Genomic DNA, 19,271 nt, shown 5'->3' with positions numbered 1-19,271 from the left:
AGCAAGGCAGTGAGTGAGTTAACCAAACCCAAGCTCCAGTGGGTAATGGATAGTTTTAATGGTGACTTTATCCTCAGACTCCTCAGATATCATATTTCCACTGGATTACCACATTTACATAACAGTGCAGGGTGAGAGACCCTGATAAATCTTCTCTGCATGGGGATGAATACAGTGGAAATGTACTCTGTTAACATCCATTTGTTTTACTACACTCCTGCCCTTCAGTTTAGGGAGGAAAGAGCAAGGCTATTGCTTTATGAAGGGAGGGAGGAAAGGAGGGAAAAATGGAAAAGGGACGGAGGAAGATCAGAGATCTGGAAAGAGAGAAGTGAATGAGAGGGTTAGAGATGGAGAGAAAGGGAGAGCTTTGGGCAAGCTGGAAAGATGAAGCAAGGAAGGAAAGAAGGAAAGCCATCTCAGCAGTCAAGGGTTTAGTGGTGAAAGGGATGGAATGATTCTGCACCATGTGGCTAGCTGCTGGGGAGCAGCCCACAGTGGGGGTGAAAAAGATTCAGAGGTTTTTTGGGTGGCTTTCACCTTTGTAGCTGGTCAGAGAGGTTGGGAGAGTAAGGAGAGCCACAGGGCACAGGACTCCTTTTAAGTCTACTTAAGGTGTTATCAGAAACCTCTCTGAACCTCTTCCCATAACATCCCACCACTTTCCATCCCCCTATATCCAGAGAACAGGTGGGCTTCTAGGGGCATCAGGACTGACCTCTAAGAATCCCTGGGCCTGAAGTCTTTCTGATCCAGAGGATTGGATTTCAGTCCCTGCTCTGCCACTAATTTAGCTGGATGATTTTACTCCCCTAAACTCTCAGCTTCGGTTTCTCTATTGGTAAAATGGGAATTTATTTTTCCATCCAACAAGTATTGACTGACTGTACACCAGGCATTTTCTATAGAGCAGAAAACAAGATAGATAATAGTCCTTTCCTTCAGAGAAAGACAATCCAACGAAAGTAACAAAACTTTGTCCGAGAAACAGGCCCTGCCCACATTAGGATACAAGAGATGACAGCTCACTCTGTGCCAGGCACTGTGCTAAGCACTTTATGTATTAACTCCTATGATCCTCACAGCAACCCAGTGAGAACAGTCCTGTTATTAACCCCATTGCACAGATGACAACACCCTAGTTGGGGCAGCCTCCCCAACACACCCCATCCTACTATTTCATTTTCTTCACAGAATTTACCACTATCTACAATGAACTTGTTAACTCACTTGTGTGCTTATTGCCTTATTCACATCTATATCCCAAACATCTTGAGCAGTTTCTGACCCAAAGGAGGTTCTCATTAACTGTATGTTGAAGGAATGAAGGAACAAAGGGATGAGGAGCTCCTGAGGAGTGAATGCCACCCTGCCCTCCACGCAGGGTGATGACGAGGGGGATCTGAGGGCAGGTGCTGGAGGTGCTCTATCACTGCAGACATGGAGGGGGCTGTAATCAGCTGACCGTTCTTTAGTGAGGAAGAAGTGCCTGTTCTTCTCCCTATCCTTCAGCTGTCTTCTTTTTTGTAACTTCCCTCAGATGTTCTGCCTCTTCTGGTCCCATGATTAATTATGCTTCCTCTAATTGTATCCTCCTCAATTTCTTTGTCTCACTCTCATTCTTGTTCTTTTTGCTTCCCTGCTTCTTTGTTTCTCTTTGAGAGAAAGCTCATCCAAAGAATTGCAGTTGGTGATTTCAGAGGCCAAGTGGAAGTGCCCTGCAGAGGGCACTTTTCTCCATCTAAAATGGGCAGACACTTTTAAAAAAAGAAAAAGGGCAGTTTTTTTTGCAGTTTTTTGAACCAGTGCTGGTGGGTCTGTGGGAGAGGGGTCCACAGCACTGACCTTCCCACATCCTCATCCAGAGAAGCCTCCCCAAAGCCTTAACCACAGAAGTCCCATAACCAACAGATAGCTACTTCCTCTCCCACTATGTGTGTTATTTACTTGTTACTTGCAGTAAATGCCAATCAGAGGAATAATAAGCCTGGCTTTCCCTCTCTCTTTGGGTTTTCTTTTTGGTACACGGGCCTCTCACTGTTGTGGCCTCTCCCATTGCGGGGCACAGGCTCCGGACGCGCAGGCTCAGAGGCCATGGCTCACGGGCCTAGTCGCTCCGCGGCATGTGGGATCCTCCCGGACCGGGGCACGAACCCATGTCCCCTGCATAAGCAGGCGGACTCTCAACCACTGCGCCACCAGGGAAGCCTTCTCTTTGGGTTTTGAAAACTCCTCAATCCATTGCATAGCAGCTTCTGCCGAGGCTGTAACCAGCAAGGCCATGGGTTAAGTGTAGAGAACCATGTCACCACATGATTGGCCGTATTGTTACCAAAAGTGGGATCTGGCTGCTCACAGCTCTAAAGCCAATAAAGAGGCAAGGTTGGTGGAAAGGAAAGTTTGCTTTATTTCAGAGGCTGCCAACTGGGGGCGGGGGGTAGGGGTAGGGGTGGGAGGGGGCAGACTCCTGTTGTCCAAAGGCCAATCCCCCCCACCACTGACAATCAGGGGGCAAGAGTTTTATAGGTAGAGGGAGGGGGCTACGTGCAGAAACAGTACAGTCAGCTCTGACAGTCATCTTGAAATTGGTCATGCAGTGGTCTGATCAGTGTCATCTTGATTGTTTTAAGTACAGTTAATCTTCAGTTCCAGAGTCCATTTGTCCCCATTTCTTTGAGGGAAAGTTCTCAGAATTTTGGCAACTTATGTCATGGCTACAGTCTGGTCATGATGGAGTTAACTTCTTCCACCTGGTGGGGGTTTCAGTATCTGCAAGACAGCTCCCAGGATATGGCTCAGAATATTATCTATAGCCCTTGAGGAGGAACTAAAGGTCCTTGACTTTGTTTAATGACTAAACTATGATTATTTGGTCTTAGTTGACTGTTTTCCTTTGCTTCAGCATTTTCTCACTTCTCTGATTAAACGTATTCTTTGGCTAAAGTTTTTCTACAGACAAAAGGCAGGCACGGGCTTCCCTGGTGGCGCAGTTGGGGGTTGGGGGTCTGCCTGCTGATGCAGGGGACGCAGGTTCGTGCCCCGGTCTGCGAGGGTCCCACGTGCCGCGGAGCGGCTGGGCCCGTGAGCCGTGGCCGCTGGGCCTGCGCGTCCGGAGCCTGTGCTCCGCGGTGGGAGAGGCCACGACAGTGGGAGGCCCGCGTACCACAAAAAAAAAAACAAAACGGCAGGCAGAAGACATGGTGGGGAAAGGACCATAGGGTCCTACTCCATTTCACTATATCAGAGTGGTTGGGAACGTGAGCCTGAAGATTCAGACAGCCCTGAGTTTGAGGCCTGGCTTCTAAGTGAGTAGACTATAGACGGCAAAGGCAGAAGTTGTGTGTCAGATGAATCCTTTTGTACTTTCCCCAAATCAGGCATTCCTCACAGGACCACCAGAGCCGCCCCCGTGTCAAGTCATTTTGGCCAGTCGAATTGGGATTACCTCTGCAGAAATGTCCAACCCACAGGATTCTGAGCTCCTCAAAAACTCAGTTTTTTTTTTCTTTGTATCCCTAGAGCCATAAAAGCAGCACGTTGTCCAGACCCAAAGATACTCATTCACTCCCTCTAGACACTGCTGTTCCTCGAGACTTTGTTATACTTAGCACCTACTGTGTGCCAAGCACCCTAAATATGTTATCTTATTTAATCCTCATAATAGCCCTTGAGTTAGGGATTAAATGAGACAATAAGCATTATCTCTCACCTGGACTATGGAAGAGCCTCCTTCTAGAAGAACACTGAGTTCTTCCTCATTTGACACCCATAGTCTATTCACACAGCAGCCACAGATCCTTTTAAAATCATGTCACTCCTCTGCTCAAAACCCTTCAATGGCTCCCCATTTCACTCAGCATAAAGTCCAAAATCCTTACTATAGGATTCTGTAGTTCTGTAGTTCTACAGGGCCCTATATTACCTCCCTAACCCCAGGCCACAAATTTTATGACCTCATGCCCTACCATTCTCCCCCTTCCTCTCTCTGGTAAGCCACACTGGCTTCCTGACAGTCCTCAAACTTTGCTGCACACACTCCTGCCTCAGGCCCTTTGCACTGGCTATCCCCTGTGCCTACAAAGCTTTATCCTGAATATGTCCATGGCCTTCTCCCTTGTTTATTTCAAATCTTTACTCAAATGTCACTTTATAATGGAAACCTTCCCTGACTCCCCTGTAGTAATTTTAAAATATGCCTACAAATTATCCGATACTATTCCCTGAAGAAGTAGAACTCAATTCTCCTCGCCTTGAATGTTGGTCCAACTTAGTGACTGCTTTCTAAACAGAATATGGCATAACAGTGTGTGACTGCTAAGACAAAGTCACAAAAGGCATTATGATTACCCTAGTCTGATCAGGAGAAAACACCAGACAAGCCCAAATTGAGGGACATTCCACAAAACACTTCATCAGTACTTTTCAAAATTCTCAAGGTCATGAAAAACAAAGAAAGACTGAGAAACTGTCACTGATCAAAGGAGACTAAGGTAACATGATGACTAAACGCAACGTGTCATCCTGGATTGGATCCTAGAACAGAAAAAGGACATTGATGGAAAAACTGGTGGAATCTGAATAAAGTCTATAGTTTAGTTAATAGTTGTGTACCAATGTTAATTTCTGACAAATGCACCATGTTTATGTAAGATATTAATGTTAGAGGAAGCTGGGTAAAGTGTATACAGGAACTCGCTGTACTATCCTTGCAACTTTTCTGTAAATCTAAAATTATTGCAGAATAAAAAGTGGCTTCCTCATTGCTCTCTTTCTTGGATCACACACTGCCATGCCATGGGGATACTCAAATAGTGAGGACCATGTGGTGAGCAACTGAGGCCTCCGGCCAAAGCCCTGTGAGCCAACCATCTTGGAAGATCCTTCAGCCCTAGTCAAGGCTTCAGACACTGGGGTCTTGACTGACACCTTGACTGCACCTTCAAAAGAGACCCTGAGCCAGAAACGCCCAGCTAAGCCACTCCTGACCCTCAGAAACCGTGAAAGATAATAAATGTTTGTTGTTGTTTTAAAGCTCTAAGTTTTAGAGCAATTCATTATGCAACAATAGATAACTAATATATGCCCCTATCTAAAATAGTCTGCTTACAGTCACATTCGACCCCCTTTCTGGCCTTAATTTTCTTTATAGCACTTACCACCTGACACAGAACAAGTTTGTTTATTTAACTTGGTCTCTATACCAGAATGTGAGCTACATGGGAGTGGAAACTTTGTTTTGTTGATGTCCCCAGCATGTAGAACTGTGCCTGACACACAGCAAATGTTCAATAAAGGATAGTTGTTGTAGTTATTATTATTGCATAATAGAGGGTTCCCTGTCCTCACCTGGAAAAAAAAACCCTGCCCCTGGGATGTGGGGTGTAAGATGGGGGGCAATGTGGCACTGGGAAATGTGAGCAGAGATGAGTACGAAACCCTGACTTCTGAGTCCAAGTTCCTCATCCACTGAGATCCCTTAGACAAGCTCTTCCTCTCTCTGGGTCTCTGTTTCCTCACCTATTAAATTCAAAAGAGGACTTCCCTGGTGGTCCAGTAGTTAAGACTCCGCGTTTCCACTGCAGGGGGCACGGGTTCAATCCCTGGTTGAGGTACTAACATCCTGCATGCCTCGCGGTGCAGCCAAAAAATATAAAATTCAAAAGACTGGGATGACCTACAAGTCACCAAGATTTCTTTTAGCTCTAATAGCCAATGATTCTAAGGGCGGGCTGGGAGAAAGAGGCACAAGAGTTCAGTTCTGGAGATGGAGGAAAGGAGAGGGATGAAGAATATGTTTATCTTCCACAGGGACCAGGCAGAACCTGCCTCCCTTTGAGCTGTGCCCACTGCCTGGAAAACTTTTTGCATTTGATCATCTACTCCTTTGCCCTGAGGCCCTGCTGCCCCTCTTCCCTCCTCTGCCAATCCTTCCCAGGGGCTGGGTTACCTACCTGTGTCTACAGGCTCCCATTGCCCTTTGCATAAGCCCTCATAAGGCACTTTCCACAGAGTATAGTAATGGGACCTTTGTGTCCTGGAACCTCATCTCCTAACAGAAACAAGTAAGTCCTGGGGAACACTCCCAGGCTTGCAATTCCCTCCCAGAGAACACGGTCCCTAAAGGGAGAAAGGAAAGAGAAAATGGGGGAGGGGCTGGAAGACCAGGTATGTGCTGAGACTCCCCTAAACCCTTCCCCTTTCCCTCTTCTCCAGTCTTAGCTTCACTACCAAGAGAAGCATGCCTACCAGCCTGCCTGCCCCTCACCTAAGAACTCTGTCAAATGCCACTTATTTGAGCCATATTATCTTTCCCTGCTCCTCCCTCCCTTAGTCCCCCATGCCCCTCCCACAACAGACTCACCCTAGGTCCCCTCCTAACATGTGCTCCAGGTCTCTGAAAGCTTCCTGGTATATTGGTATGAAGTCATTTTCTCTCCAGAAGAATAGCTCATGTAAACACTGAAGAACATGGTATGTTCCGGGAATCAGAGGTAGTAGCATGTGTTATGTTTAGTCTGTTAAGTGAGGTTGGGAGTAATGGAGATGAGGCAGGACAGATAGGCAGGAACCAGTATTGGTGGAGGATTTTGTCTCATAGGCCATGGAAGCCAATGAAGAATCTGTACAGGTTGGAACTCACTTCCCTTCTACTCGGCCCACCTCACTTACATCCCTTCCTATCTCTTTCTGTACCCCCTTGGCCCCCCACATCCCACTTGGCTCATATCATAATCTCAATAACACCAAAAATTTATTGAGAACCTTCACTGTGTAAGCTTTCTGTTCACATTACCTCATTTCAACCTTTCAGCATCGAGGAGGTAGACGTTATTATTGTCCCCACTTCATAGGTGAGGAAAATGGCTCCAGTAAGTGATTCGCCCAAAGTTGCAAATCAAGGAAGAAGCAGAGCCCATTTCTTAAGCATTACACTAATTGGTCCATGCTTTCTGACCTTTTCCAAATCTCTTCTTTGGGGGAAAAATTAGAGATGTCCATAGGAGGTCTTGAGGTCTGGAGACAGAACAGGAAAAGACTCCAGAGACTAGAGAATGCTGGAAGAGAGAGTTCCAGGCTCTGATGGGGCCTATCTCACCCAGCTTTGCTACCTGGTTGTGCTTGGCAGGCAGTCTTTTTCTGTTTTCCCCACTCCTTGTCTTGGTCCACTTGCTTCCTCCAGTTCCCACATCCTCCTTCACCTCCTTGGTTACTGTTTGCCCTTGTCCTTCAGCTTCTGGGTAATACGTTTGTTCTGAAGATGCCTGGATGAACCAGGACCCTCTGGAAGCCTCCAGATAATTCAGGTATCTGGAGAGGATGGCCATACCTTCCCCCTCTTCCCCCAACTCTAACAAAAGGGGTCACCCTGAGCTTCCAAGGGTCTTCAGCAAAGGTTAGTTCCTCTCTATCTCATCTCCTAACACCTACCCCATGCCCTCTCCCAAGCTAAAAATACATAACCACACAAGCTTCTCAGCACATGACAAGTTCTTGAAATCTTTGCACAGGCATTTTCTCTCTCAGGAACGCCAGCACCCCCTCCACCCAAGTTTGTTTCCAGGAAAACTCCTAATTATCCCCAGTCTTGACTCAAACATGACCTTTATCCCCACTGAATCATCACCATTCAGGCTGTTATTCCTTGCCTGGACTACTCCCTCACTGGTTTCTAGGATGCCACTCTGGCCCTACACTATCCATTTCCCATACTGTACCCAGAGTGATCTTTCTAGACTGTAAACTTAATCTTATCACCTCCTTTCTTAAAACTTTTAAATGGTTTCCCATGCCCTCAAGGTAAAGCCATAATCCTTAACCTGGTATGGCGGCTTTCACCCCACTCCCACCTACTTCTCCAGATGCGTGCCTTTCAGCTGAGCCTACCACCATACTAGTACTCCAGCCAGATTTCCTGACACTTTTTCTCAGTTTCTTGAAACTTGCCTGCTCTCTCTCGACCCTACACAACGTTCCCTTGGCCTGGAATTCTCTTTTCCTTCTCCTTCCCTAGCTGACTTCCACTAACCCTTCAAGCAGGTCTCGGCCTGAACTCACTTCACCACTGAGCCTTCCAGAACCCCCCAGACTAGGCGAGTTGCCTCTGCTTTCTGCCCCCAGTGTCCATTATTTCCCCTAAGACAGCATTTATCCTGTTTGTTACTACCCATTTATTTATTCATATCTCCCAGACCCAACTGCGGGCCTACTTTGTCCCCTGCTATAACCCAGAGTCTAGTACTAATGGGTTCTCCATGAACAACTGTTGAAGTGGTGAGTGAACAAAGCCTTCTCTGTCTTAACAGTGCAGACTCAGACACCCACTGCAGCTTCTACCACCACCATCCACATAGTTACTATTATGGATTACTTCTTCTCTGGGTGTTCCTCTCTATTTATGGACTGGGATGGCACCTTTCACGTTAGTACTCCAACACCTAATACAGAGCATAGCATTCATCCTTCCATCCATCCTCTCATTATTGTTTTTTTAAAAATATGTATTATCTACTATGTACTAGACACTATGGATGCAGCAGTGAGCAAGATAGACAGTCCCTGCTGTCAAGTTCACATTCTAGTGGCATATATGGGCAACTAGTGAACTGGAGGTTGAGTGGATCTCAGTCTTATTGGGAAGCCCCTGAGGGCTTTCCTCTCCATAGCTACAAAGCAAGGAGCACAGGCTCTGAGGGAGGAGATATATGCTCTTGGTGACCTCTGGACCTCCCTTTTTACAGGTTTTCTTGGGACCAGTCATCAAGCAGCAGCAGCCGCAGGGAGGAAGGGAATGAGGGAGGGTGGACCGAGTGGAGAGGGTCCAAGCCTCTAAAGACAGGCAATGGTGTTGCAGCCCAGTGCCCACAGGCACTCTGCCAGGGCAGTTTGGTAACTGGCTTTCCTTGCTATCCTGGAGCAGAGAAAGAAAGAGATCCACAAAGGGAAAGACATCAATGGACAGAGGTGACAGAGGAAAAAGGAAGGAGAGAAAAAGTGGAACAGAGAGGTGAAGGAGGAGGAGTCAGAAATACAGAGAGAAGGAAGGAGACTGAGGCACAAAAAGAAGGCCTGCGGGACTGAACCCTCCCTGTGTTGCTAGGAGAAAGCTCTGGGGCTTGGCTCCTCATTCAGGTCACTAGGGAGAAAAAAGATACAATATTGAGTCTTTAGGATTCCTCAGATGCTTTCCAGAGCCCTCTGATCCCTCAAATTGTCTTTGGCCCCATCTGGTCATCCCAGGAGGCTTCTGCCAGGGATCTGTCAGCCCCCCAACCAGGATATACTCTGTGCAGACCCTCACAAGCAAGGGATAGGCGGTGGTGGAAAAACACAATAGCTCTGGGCACAGCAACCTCTGATTTTCATCTTTTTCAGAAAGGATCGTAGAAAAGACCCTATGTTCATCATCTGTTTCCTAACTGGGGGCTCCAAGCTCTACTCTCTGAGATACCAGCCTGACCATATCCCAATGTGCAGGCACAGAGCAGAAACTTCCTGAGCTGGGAGCTGGGGAGGCAGGGGCCCCCACCCCAGGAACTCGCAGATGCCAAGCAGGAGTCTGAGTTCTTAATTGTGCTGCTGCTCTTGCCAGCAGTCTGGGATGCTCGCTCCTGAGGCTGCGATGCCATCTGCTGCTCAACTTAGGAAACTGGCTGACTCCGGCTGCATAGCCAAAGCTGAACCTGGCAGGAGTCAGCAGGAGACCTGCCTGGGTCTCAGGAGGCCATGTCTTTGTCTCTGAACAGACCCAATGCTGGGCCTCAGGGACAGAGCAAATACTCTCTTCCCTGTCATCATTCTTTCAGCAGCCATGTGAGTGAGCTTGGATGCAGATCCTCCAGCTTCAGGCAAGCCTTCAGATGACTGAGGCCCTAGTGGACAGCCTGACTGCAGCCTCACGAGTGACCCTGAGCCAGCTCAGCTGAGCTGCTCCCAGTTCCTAACCCCCAGAAGCTCTGTGAGATAAGTTTTTGCTGTTTTAAACCCTACAAGTTTGGGGGTAATTTGTTATGTAGCAACATAATAGACCTGTCACATGGTATTATTAATATTGTATCATGGCATACCATCTGCATTATATCACTTCATTTCCTTATAAGAGCTGGCATCTGGACCCCAACCCCTCAATCTCTCTAACCTCATCTCCTACCACCCCACCCTCTCCCGAGCTCACCCTCACCCTAGGCTCACTCCTGCCTGAGGCCCTTTGAACTTGCTTTTATCTCTGCTGGAGCACCCTCCTAAACCTCTGCATGGTCACTCCCTTATCTCCTTCAGGTCTTTATTCAAATGTAGCCTTTTCAGTATAGCCTTCCTTGACCCCCTGCACCCCTTATCTGCAACTCCCACATCTGCCTATCCTTTTCTCTATTTTTATTCTTAGCCCTTATGATTATAAGGCATATATATATATATATAATGTAACATATATAACAGAATATATTTTACATATTTATCTCATAACTTCTATCTCCCCCACTAGAATGTAAGCTCCATGATGGCAAGAATTTGTGTTTTTGTCTATTTTGGTCACTGCTCTGTCTCCAGCACCTGGAATAGTGATAAGCACATCATAATAGATGTGCAATACATATTTAGTTGAATGGGGAAAAAATGAATGTCATAATTCACTACTTATAGTATGTATGTCTTTTAGATCCTATATCGTATATCTCATGCCATATTATGATGTCACATATATATTATATTTAAACACAGTACAAGGCAGTGCAGAGAGAGTAGGGCCATAAACAAGAAGACCTAGCTTTGCTTGCTGATTAGCTATGTTTCTATGAGCAAGGCATGCAATCTCTCTGCGCCTCAGTTTTACTCATCTATAAAATGAGGCTATTATAACTTCCCTGTCCTATCATAGGGTAGTTGTAAAAATCAAATGATGATGAATGTTACAGCAATTAAAAAAAAACTAGCACATGCTATTATGATTGTTTCTGAAATGTGTTCCAAAGACCACCTGTCCCAGGATATGCTCTGTGGAGGAAAAAAAAGATCAAGAGGTTTGGGTAAATGGGTTTCAATATTCTAAGCACCCCCTCCCCCATGGACACTCACGGTTCATTAGCATATGAAAGGCTCTGAAAAACCTTGCTCTCTAAATATACAGAGCAGCACCTTTGTTAGCAGCATAATACTGTTACTTTAGAAGAAGGAATTCTAAAGTTTTTGGAACCGAACTCCCAGTGGGGTAGGCGACGAGATCCCACAGCTGATATAGATTGGGAGGAGGGGGTAGTGGAGAAAACGAAATGGAGGCGGCACGAGAGAGGAGGGAAGGAAAGCGAGAATAAGGAAAAGAAGGAAGAAGAAAGAAAAATGGTGGTAAAGGAGGAAAGGACAACTAAAATAATGCCCTTTGAAAAGAACTCAGCAGAACAAAGGCAACCTGAAATTTCCTGTGGGCGGGGGCGGGGGAGTGAATCCAGGAACCCTGGTGTCACCTGCTGAGCCGGGCTTATCCCTTTGAGTGCTGCCTCTGCCAATTTCTGCAGTTGGAGCTCAGGCTTCCTTTTGTTTCAAAGAACCTCTGATTGAAGAGATCTCTTCTTTATCAGGGGGGTGGAATCAGGTAAACCAAATCAGCAGCTTCTCAATTTAGTGTACTTATTAAGTGCCTGAAATGGCAGCTGCCATTTTTCCTTTCCTTGTGAGCAATAAGCCTTCTTGGCAGCATTCATCTCCCCAGAGGACGCCTGGCTTGGAAAAGGAAGGAGAACAGCAGTTCCTCCTGAAAAGATTCCCTAGGCTAAATGGGACATGAAGAGGTTGGCAGGTTTACCTCCAGGTCGACCTTCCCTAGCCCAGTCGAAACAGGTATTCTTAGAAAGAAAAGATTCTGTAGCTCTCTGAGGCATCCATTCATATTTCCAGCCCTCATGGTGAGGAAGTCCTTTGTTATACCTTATTTCAGTCTTTTTGTATGATTTCATTTTTTTTTACTGCCTTTCCTTTACCCCAGAATAAGGGAGTAATCTATCATAAATTGCACGTATAGTGCAATTTGTAGTAACCAATTTCTCTGGGCATATGATTGGTTAATACCAACTGAAGAACCTCGTTTCCCATCAAATGAGAGACTGGATTTTTTTTTTTTTTTGTAATTGTGAGATTCAAAGGTAGGATAAGGAGGTAATGGGAACAGAAGCAACATATGTCGGGCACCTGCCCCGTCCCTTATATATGCTATCTCATTTAATCATCACAACAACCTAAAGTGTAGTGATTACAACCCCCATTTTATAGGTGAGGAAACTGAGGTCCAGAGGTCAAACCACTAATATTTAAGTGGTGGAGTCAGAATCACATCCACATCTGACTGTCAAATCCATGTTCTCTCTACCCCAGGGGCTTGTGCATAACACACAGAAACCTGGGTCTTCGATTTCCTTGCATTCCTTCTGATATATTTAGTTTCTTCTTTAACCCCACAAACATGCTGGGATTTGCGCTGTTTTCACATGCACATTTACTGCAGGTTAAACTTAGCATCAGAAAGGTGCCAGTAACTCCCTCAAGGTTTTCCTGTGACCAAAACTGATCTCAATCTACCTGATGTCCACCTGCCTCATCAGACTGTAATCTCCATAATGGTAAGGACCATGTCTGTCTTATTCACCACTGTAGTCTCCTAGTGCCCAGCACAGGACCTGGTAGATATTCAATATTTGTTGAATGAATGAATAAATGAATGACAAAGGCAGACAAAAGACTCCATAAAGCAAGAGAAGAGAACCTAAGATGAAGATTAAAAAGGCCAACATTTATTTTAAAGAAGAAGCAAAGAAGAGGAGAGATAGCCAGGAAGAGAATGAGAGACAGCAAGAAAATTCAGCACAAACAAGCAAGATAAAAATATCCTCTTGCCACTGTCCTTTTAAAATTACTTTCTATATTTGAGCCCAAGTGACAAGTGAAATCTCCTCTGTAATTTCCCATGTGTTCAGCTTAATGAATTTCCGGCACATGGTTTCAGTACTGGAGGGCCAATTTGGACACTGTGGGGGTGGGGGTGGAATTGAAATAGACTAACTAATTGAGTCTAGAAACCAAATGAAGGGGTGATTGGAAGCATGTGAGGAAGGAGCCAAGTCTTGGAACTTGCTCAACATCAAGGACTGGGAATTAGTCTTGCTCTAGCTGATGTCACCATGATGTTTCCCTACATGCCATAGAGGGAGCCCAGGATCCCAGGATGCTTTGCAACTATTCTTTGTACCACATTGCCTATCTTCTATTTATTTATTTATTTAGGCTGCGTGGGATATTTGTTGCTGCAGGCAGGCTTTCTCTAGTTGTGGCGAGCGGGGGCTACTCTTCGTTGTGGTGCATGGGCTTCTCATTGCAGTGGCTTCCCTTGTTGCGGAGCACGGGCTCTAGGCACGCAGGCTTCAGTAGTTGTGGCACAGGGGCTTAGCTGCTCCACGGCATGTGGGATCTTCCCAGACCAGGGTTCGAACCCACATCCCCTGCGTTGGCAGGTGGATTCTTAACCACGCCCCACCAGGGAAGTCCCCACATTGCCTATCTTCTAAAGAGCTTTATCTGTTTATATAGAGGGTAGCCTATTAGCAACTTAATTTCAACCATTGGAAAAACAGACTAGATCTTTCCATATACCTTCTACACAGTAGGTACACCATAAATCTTAAACCGAAACATTATGAGAGAGTCAAGTTAGGGAGGGGAAGTATGAGAATGCACAGTCTACCCCTCTGCATCTGTTTGTGCTGATGTATTAATGGGTGTGGCCACCCAAATGCATTTTCTTTGTATACCGGGGAAGGAACTCTGAAAGGCCACAAGACCCAGAATAAAAAGTCCTTTCTAGACCTTAAAATTGACAATGACCATGAGGCCCACAATTTTAATCAGAATTGCAGATCTTTTAGGTCCCCAGGTATGCTTCTTATTGTTGTTTTAACACCTTTATTGAGATATAATTCACATACCATACAATTCACCCATTTAAAGTATACGATTCAACAGTTTTTATTATACTCACAGATATGTGCAACCATCACCACGATTTTAGAACTTTTTCATCCCCTCAAAAAGAAACCCCATGGGATGCTGGGCCCCACGCCTTTACGCAAACACAGCAGCTCCTCCCCCTGCACCTCTGCCTTCACCGGCCTTGCGGGGATGGTTCCATCATGGCGTCAATGTAGAAATGACTACAGAAAGAACTGTTGGCTTTGCAAAATCACCCACCTCCTGGAATAACTTTAAATGAAAAGAGTGTTCAAAATTCAGTTACACAATGGATTGTAGACATAGAAGCTGCACCAAGTACCTTATATGAAGGGGAAAAATTTCAACTTCTATTTAAGTTTAGTAGTCGATATCCTTTTGACTCTCCTCAGTTATAATTAATTCCCCATGGGACTTCTCTGGTGGTCCAGTGGTTAAGAATCCACCTTCTAATGCAGGGGACGCAGGTTTGATCCCTGGTCCGGGAACTAAGATCCCACATGCCAGGGGCAGCTAAGCCTGTGTGCTCTAGAGCCCGCACACCACAACTAGAGAGAAGCCCGCGTGCCGCAAAAAGATCCCGCATGCCGCAACTAAGACCCAATGCAGCCAAATAAATAAATAAATATTTTAAAAAAAAAGAAGAAACCCCATAACCCTTAGCTATCTCACCACCCCCACTCAACCTAAGCAACACCTAATTTACTTTCTGTCTTTATAGATTTTCCTGTCCTGGACTTTCATATGAATGGAATTAAGCACTGTGTGGTCTGGCTTCTTTAATTTAACATAATGTTTTCAAGGTTCACGTAGGTTGTAGCATGAATCAGTACTTCATTTCTTTTTATGGCCAAATAATATTCCACTGTATAGATATACCACATTTTGTTTATCCATTTGTCAGTTAAAGGACATTTGGGTTGTTTCAAATTTTTGGCTCTAATGAATAATGCTACTACGAACATGTGTGTACAAGTTTTTGTGTAGACATACATTTTCATTTTCTTGGGTATATACCTAGGAGTGGAATTGTTGAGCCATGAAGAAATTCTATGTTTAATAATATGAAGAACTACCAGACTGTTTTCCAAAGCAGTTGCACCATTTTACATTCCCACCAGCAGTGTATGAGGGTTCCAGTTTCTCTATATCCTTGACAATCTAACTACGCTTTTGAGAAATAAGGACTTCCCTGGTGGTCCAGTGGCTGAGACTCTGCACTCCCAATGCAGGCGGCCCAGGTTCAGTCCCTGGTCAGGGAACTAGATCCCACATGCCGCAACTAAGAGTTCACATGCTGCAGCTAAAGATCCCAAACGCCACAATGAAGATCCCATGTGCCGCAGCTAAGACCCAGTGCAGCCAAATAAATAAATAAATAAATAAAAATTTTAAAAAAGAAATAAGGACTACTGCAGGGCCCCACTCTAACTTTGGTAGCTATTACAGAGCAGCAGCAAGGAGTACAGGGATGCAGGAGAGATCCCTCTTCTACTCTAAGCCTTTAAGATCAGCCAGAAGGAATACTGCCATCTCTAGTACTCTTCCTGACTCCCCAGGCTAGGTTAGCTGCCCCCTGACATATGCCCAAGGATACCTATACTACTTATCTTTCTTCCCCAATAGACTGTAAGCTCTAGGCAGGCAGGAATCTCTATTCCTCTGAGTTTATTTTTTAATTTAATTTTATTTTTTATAAATTTATTTATTTTTGGCTGCATTGGGTCTTCATTGCTGCGTGCAGGCTTTCTCTAGTTGCGGCAAGCGGGGGCTACTCTTCGTTGTGGTGCGCGACCTTCTCACTGCAGTGCCTTCTCTTGTTGCAGAGCACAGGCTCTAGGCGCGTGGGCTTCTGTAGTTGTGGCTCACAGGCTCTAGAGCGCAGGCTCAGTAGTTGTTCCGCGGCATGTGGGATCTTCCTGGACCACGGATCAAACCCGTGTCCCCTGCATTGGCAGGCAGATTCTTAACCACTGTGCCACCAGGGAAGTCCTATTCCTCTGACTTTATATGCAGCACCTGAACAGGGTCTGGTAAATGGTAGATGGTCAGTAAATGTTGATGGGCAGATTAATTGTAGAAATGATTAAATATTTCTCTACTGGTTATTCCTGTCCAGGGAGGAGAGGAAAAGAGCAGTCTCAGGGCTGAAAGACATCAAGTAAGGAAGCAAGAAGTAGAGGATAAATGAAGGAGAAAGGGAAAGGCAGGCAAAAAGCTTGGAAACCTAGTGTCCCTTGGGGCCAGGCTTTTGATTATGAGGTCAAACTCAAAGCTCATGGACCTTCCCTAATCCTTTGCCTTTCATCTCACTGCATTTTTTTTCTATAAATTCTCCCTTTTCTTTTTTGTTATTCCTAACAATTTTGTCTTTGCAAGAATAAGAAACAAACAAAAAGGTAAAAAAGTAGTTGATATTATAAATAAAAGACCATATAAGTCAACTCGCCAAAATGAATTCAGAATTTAAAAGGATGGAGATTAAGAAGGTTGACTATAAAGGATTTTTTAACTGAGAAATGAAGAAATCATAATCTAGGTTTTCCTTCAAAGGACACACTAGCTAGCTAAAAAAGGTGACCACATTTTCAATATCACATGAGAACATGGCACATCTCTCAGTCTTGCTGATGTCTGGCCTTCCCTCCATCCTGCCTTCTCCCTGGACTGATCTGTGAAACCAGTTGTCTCCAGGTTATTTGGTCCCTCTCTCCTCAAAGGCCCTGGTATCTCCCTATTCTCAATTACTTCCTGTCTTTGCTCTGAAAGCACACATGCACACATTCACACAAACCTCATCCTTCCTTTTCATGAATCCTCGGGTAGCTCTGCCTTCTCCATTTTGTGTGTTTGGAACAGAAGAAAGCAAAATATATGAGATGCCAATGCAATTTCTCCTTTAGCAGAGCTCCGCAGGACAATTATCCACCCCATCTGCCTGGTTTTATAGCTCTCATAACCCTCCTTTATGAACGCACTGTGGCAGCTGGATGCAGGCATTGATTATGGCAGCAGTCTTCAGCCACTTTCCTATTTAACTGCAAAGCAGAGCTCCTGCCTACCAGCCCAGCACTGATCATGTGACGTTTTTAATTATTGTATTTATGTAAGCCTTTTTCCTACCAGAGCCTGTGTCCAATTCCATCAAAACTGGGGAGGATTTGTGCTTGCCACTTCAGTGGCTCTGTGTCCTTAGGGCCTAAAGTCTTTTCCTGGAATCAATGTAGGACTCTGGGCTTTCTCAGCAGAGGTCTGGAAGTGTGGGGGTGTACAGGAAGCACATTTTGTTGTTGTTGTTATGAAATACCCGAGGAAATAGATAATAAAACATGTTGGCAGATAAGGGCATTGGCTGACTCCCAGGGGTTCACCTGACGAAGGTGCCAGGTGCAATAGATCAGCAGAGCCAGTAGGATGCTGGAGCTATAGGAACGAAGTGGCTTTAGAATTTTGAGAATTATGGAATGGATTTTGGAATTACTGCTGCTGGGCCTTGCCCTTCTAGTCCTCAGCTTCACCAAATGTTCAGCAGGAGAGAATCATATTGACTCCAGGTAGTGGGGGAAGGTTTAGTGTTCAAAAGAAATGCTGGCAACCTGGTGGGCAAAATATGGCCTCTTTGGCTATTGTGCCACGGTGAAAGGCAAGTCTGGCAGAGAAAGTACTCTTTAGTTGCTGCAGCTCAGCTAAGGATCCCACTGCAGGGCCGCAGGGATGGTCCCGCAGGTTAGGCTGGAGTGACTAGCATAATCTAGCCGAAAACCTCCTGGAGAGATCCCAAAGGCCAAGGTGACCTGTGTGGGCAGGCGATCCGTTAGCCGAGTGACAGAACTGCTGAAGAAAGCCAGAAAGAGGATCTGCGTGGGAGGTGGAAAAAGCGTGGGCTGAGCTTGCGGCAACCGAAAGACGCCACACGTGTGAGAGGAACCCGCGGCGCTCGGTGTGGGCAGGCGGGAAGCACCGCCCCGCTAGGACACACCAAGTTTTCTCTTAAGCAGTCCCACACCCAGCGCCCTTTGCATGCGTAAGTTACAAATGGGATGGGTGTCATAATTGTAACGCTTGTTCGGATTCCTACCTTTTCTCTTCTGGGGTCTAGTTCCTGAAAAAGAGAGTATGCTCACCTCTGCCACAGCTCTCCCATTTTTCTAACTCTTTCCTGGGCGGGGTTTCTGGGCCCCGCCCGCTGAGGGCCCGCCCAGTAGCCGCCCCGGGGCGGGGCTCCCCTCGGCTCCCGGCTGCCCTTTCCCCTGCGGACTCTACCCGAGCTGCAGTGTCCCCGCCGAGCTCCGGACACGTGCTGGTGAGTAAGGGCAAATAGGGGAGAGAGTCCTTGGAGGTTTACCAGCCAGGGGCGAGAGGCAGTTGTGGGGAGGCTTCTTCCTTGGCACGGGACGAAATTGGGGTTCGTTCCCTCGTGACCCCAGGTTCGGAGGGCATGTTGAAGAGATGCTGGGGGATCGTACCCCCAGAGTCGCCCCCTGTTTCCTACCATCCCTACTGTCCCTGGAGAGTTCCCTAGAGCCGGTCTCGGAGAGTCTCGGTCCCCAGGCACCAGGGCCAGGGACTTGGGAAGGTTTCTGAGGAACACGTGTTCGGGTGGAGCTCGGTCAGTCCCTTCAACCCGAGCCCCTGAAAGGGACAGGCTATTTTTGGATTCGTTTTTAGACCTGGACAATAAGCCCCCTCTATTTTCCTTTTCCTCTAAATTGTTTGGAGGCGTTTAGGAGTGAAATTAGAGGATGGCTGGAAAAAAGTATGGTCTTAGATACTCTCACTTTATATATATAAGATAAATTATAAGGGTGAGTGTGTAGGAATGTTTATTAACATTTTGCAAATATTTCGGTTATTGTTTTCAACCAGTAGTTGGGGTCGTTGGCAGGAATGGCAACCTAACTGCCTCCAGTTCCTTTCACACCGATTACTGCATCCAATCATTTTTTAAGATGCTGTTTTATGGTTCTTCAAGAGGTCACATAATTGAGGCCCTTCTCAATCTAGTTTTAACCAGCCTCTCCAATTTTCACTGCTCTCCCAGGATAACTTTCCCTTCTACTCACCAGTATTTATCTCCTTGCCTGGAATGTAGCTCCTGATAACAAGTGTTACTGAGTTATCAGTCTATAGCAGATATTATCCTATGGGCTTAATTTATATTCCATTTAAATCTCCCAACCACCCCGGGTACTATTATCAACACCCCCATTCTACAAATGAGGAGACTGAGGTACAGAGGTTAAGTTACTTGACCACTGCCACTTGGGTGTTAAGTGACAGAGCCA

The 19,271-nt window shown here is 45.9% G+C and overlaps 1 protein-coding gene across 2 annotated transcripts in view; it reads right to left on the bottom strand.

The window, feature by feature from the left end:
- Positions 1-18,146, bottom strand: part of SIL1 (SIL1 nucleotide exchange factor) — a 301,233-nt gene extending 283,087 nt beyond the window's left edge. Inside the window, exon 1 of one of the 2 annotated variants that reach the window (XM_082621616.1) lies at positions 18,065-18,146. Coding sequence is in view for 1 of the 2 variants with exons in the window: in XM_082621614.1 (XP_082477740.1) it covers positions 18,111-18,130 (20 nt within the window). In the remaining variant the exon portion in view is untranslated. The remainder of the gene's footprint in view (positions 1-18,064) is intronic. The other variant, XM_082621614.1, reaches the window with a different exon arrangement.
- Positions 18,147-19,271: the final 1,125 nt, after the last annotated feature.

Source organism: Mesoplodon mirus (genome assembly GCF_964341445.2).
Source record: "Mesoplodon mirus genome assembly, chromosome: 5".
NCBI lineage: Eukaryota > Metazoa > Chordata > Mammalia > Artiodactyla > Ziphiidae > Mesoplodon > Mesoplodon mirus.
This window is presented reverse-complemented; position numbering and strand designations above follow the sequence as displayed.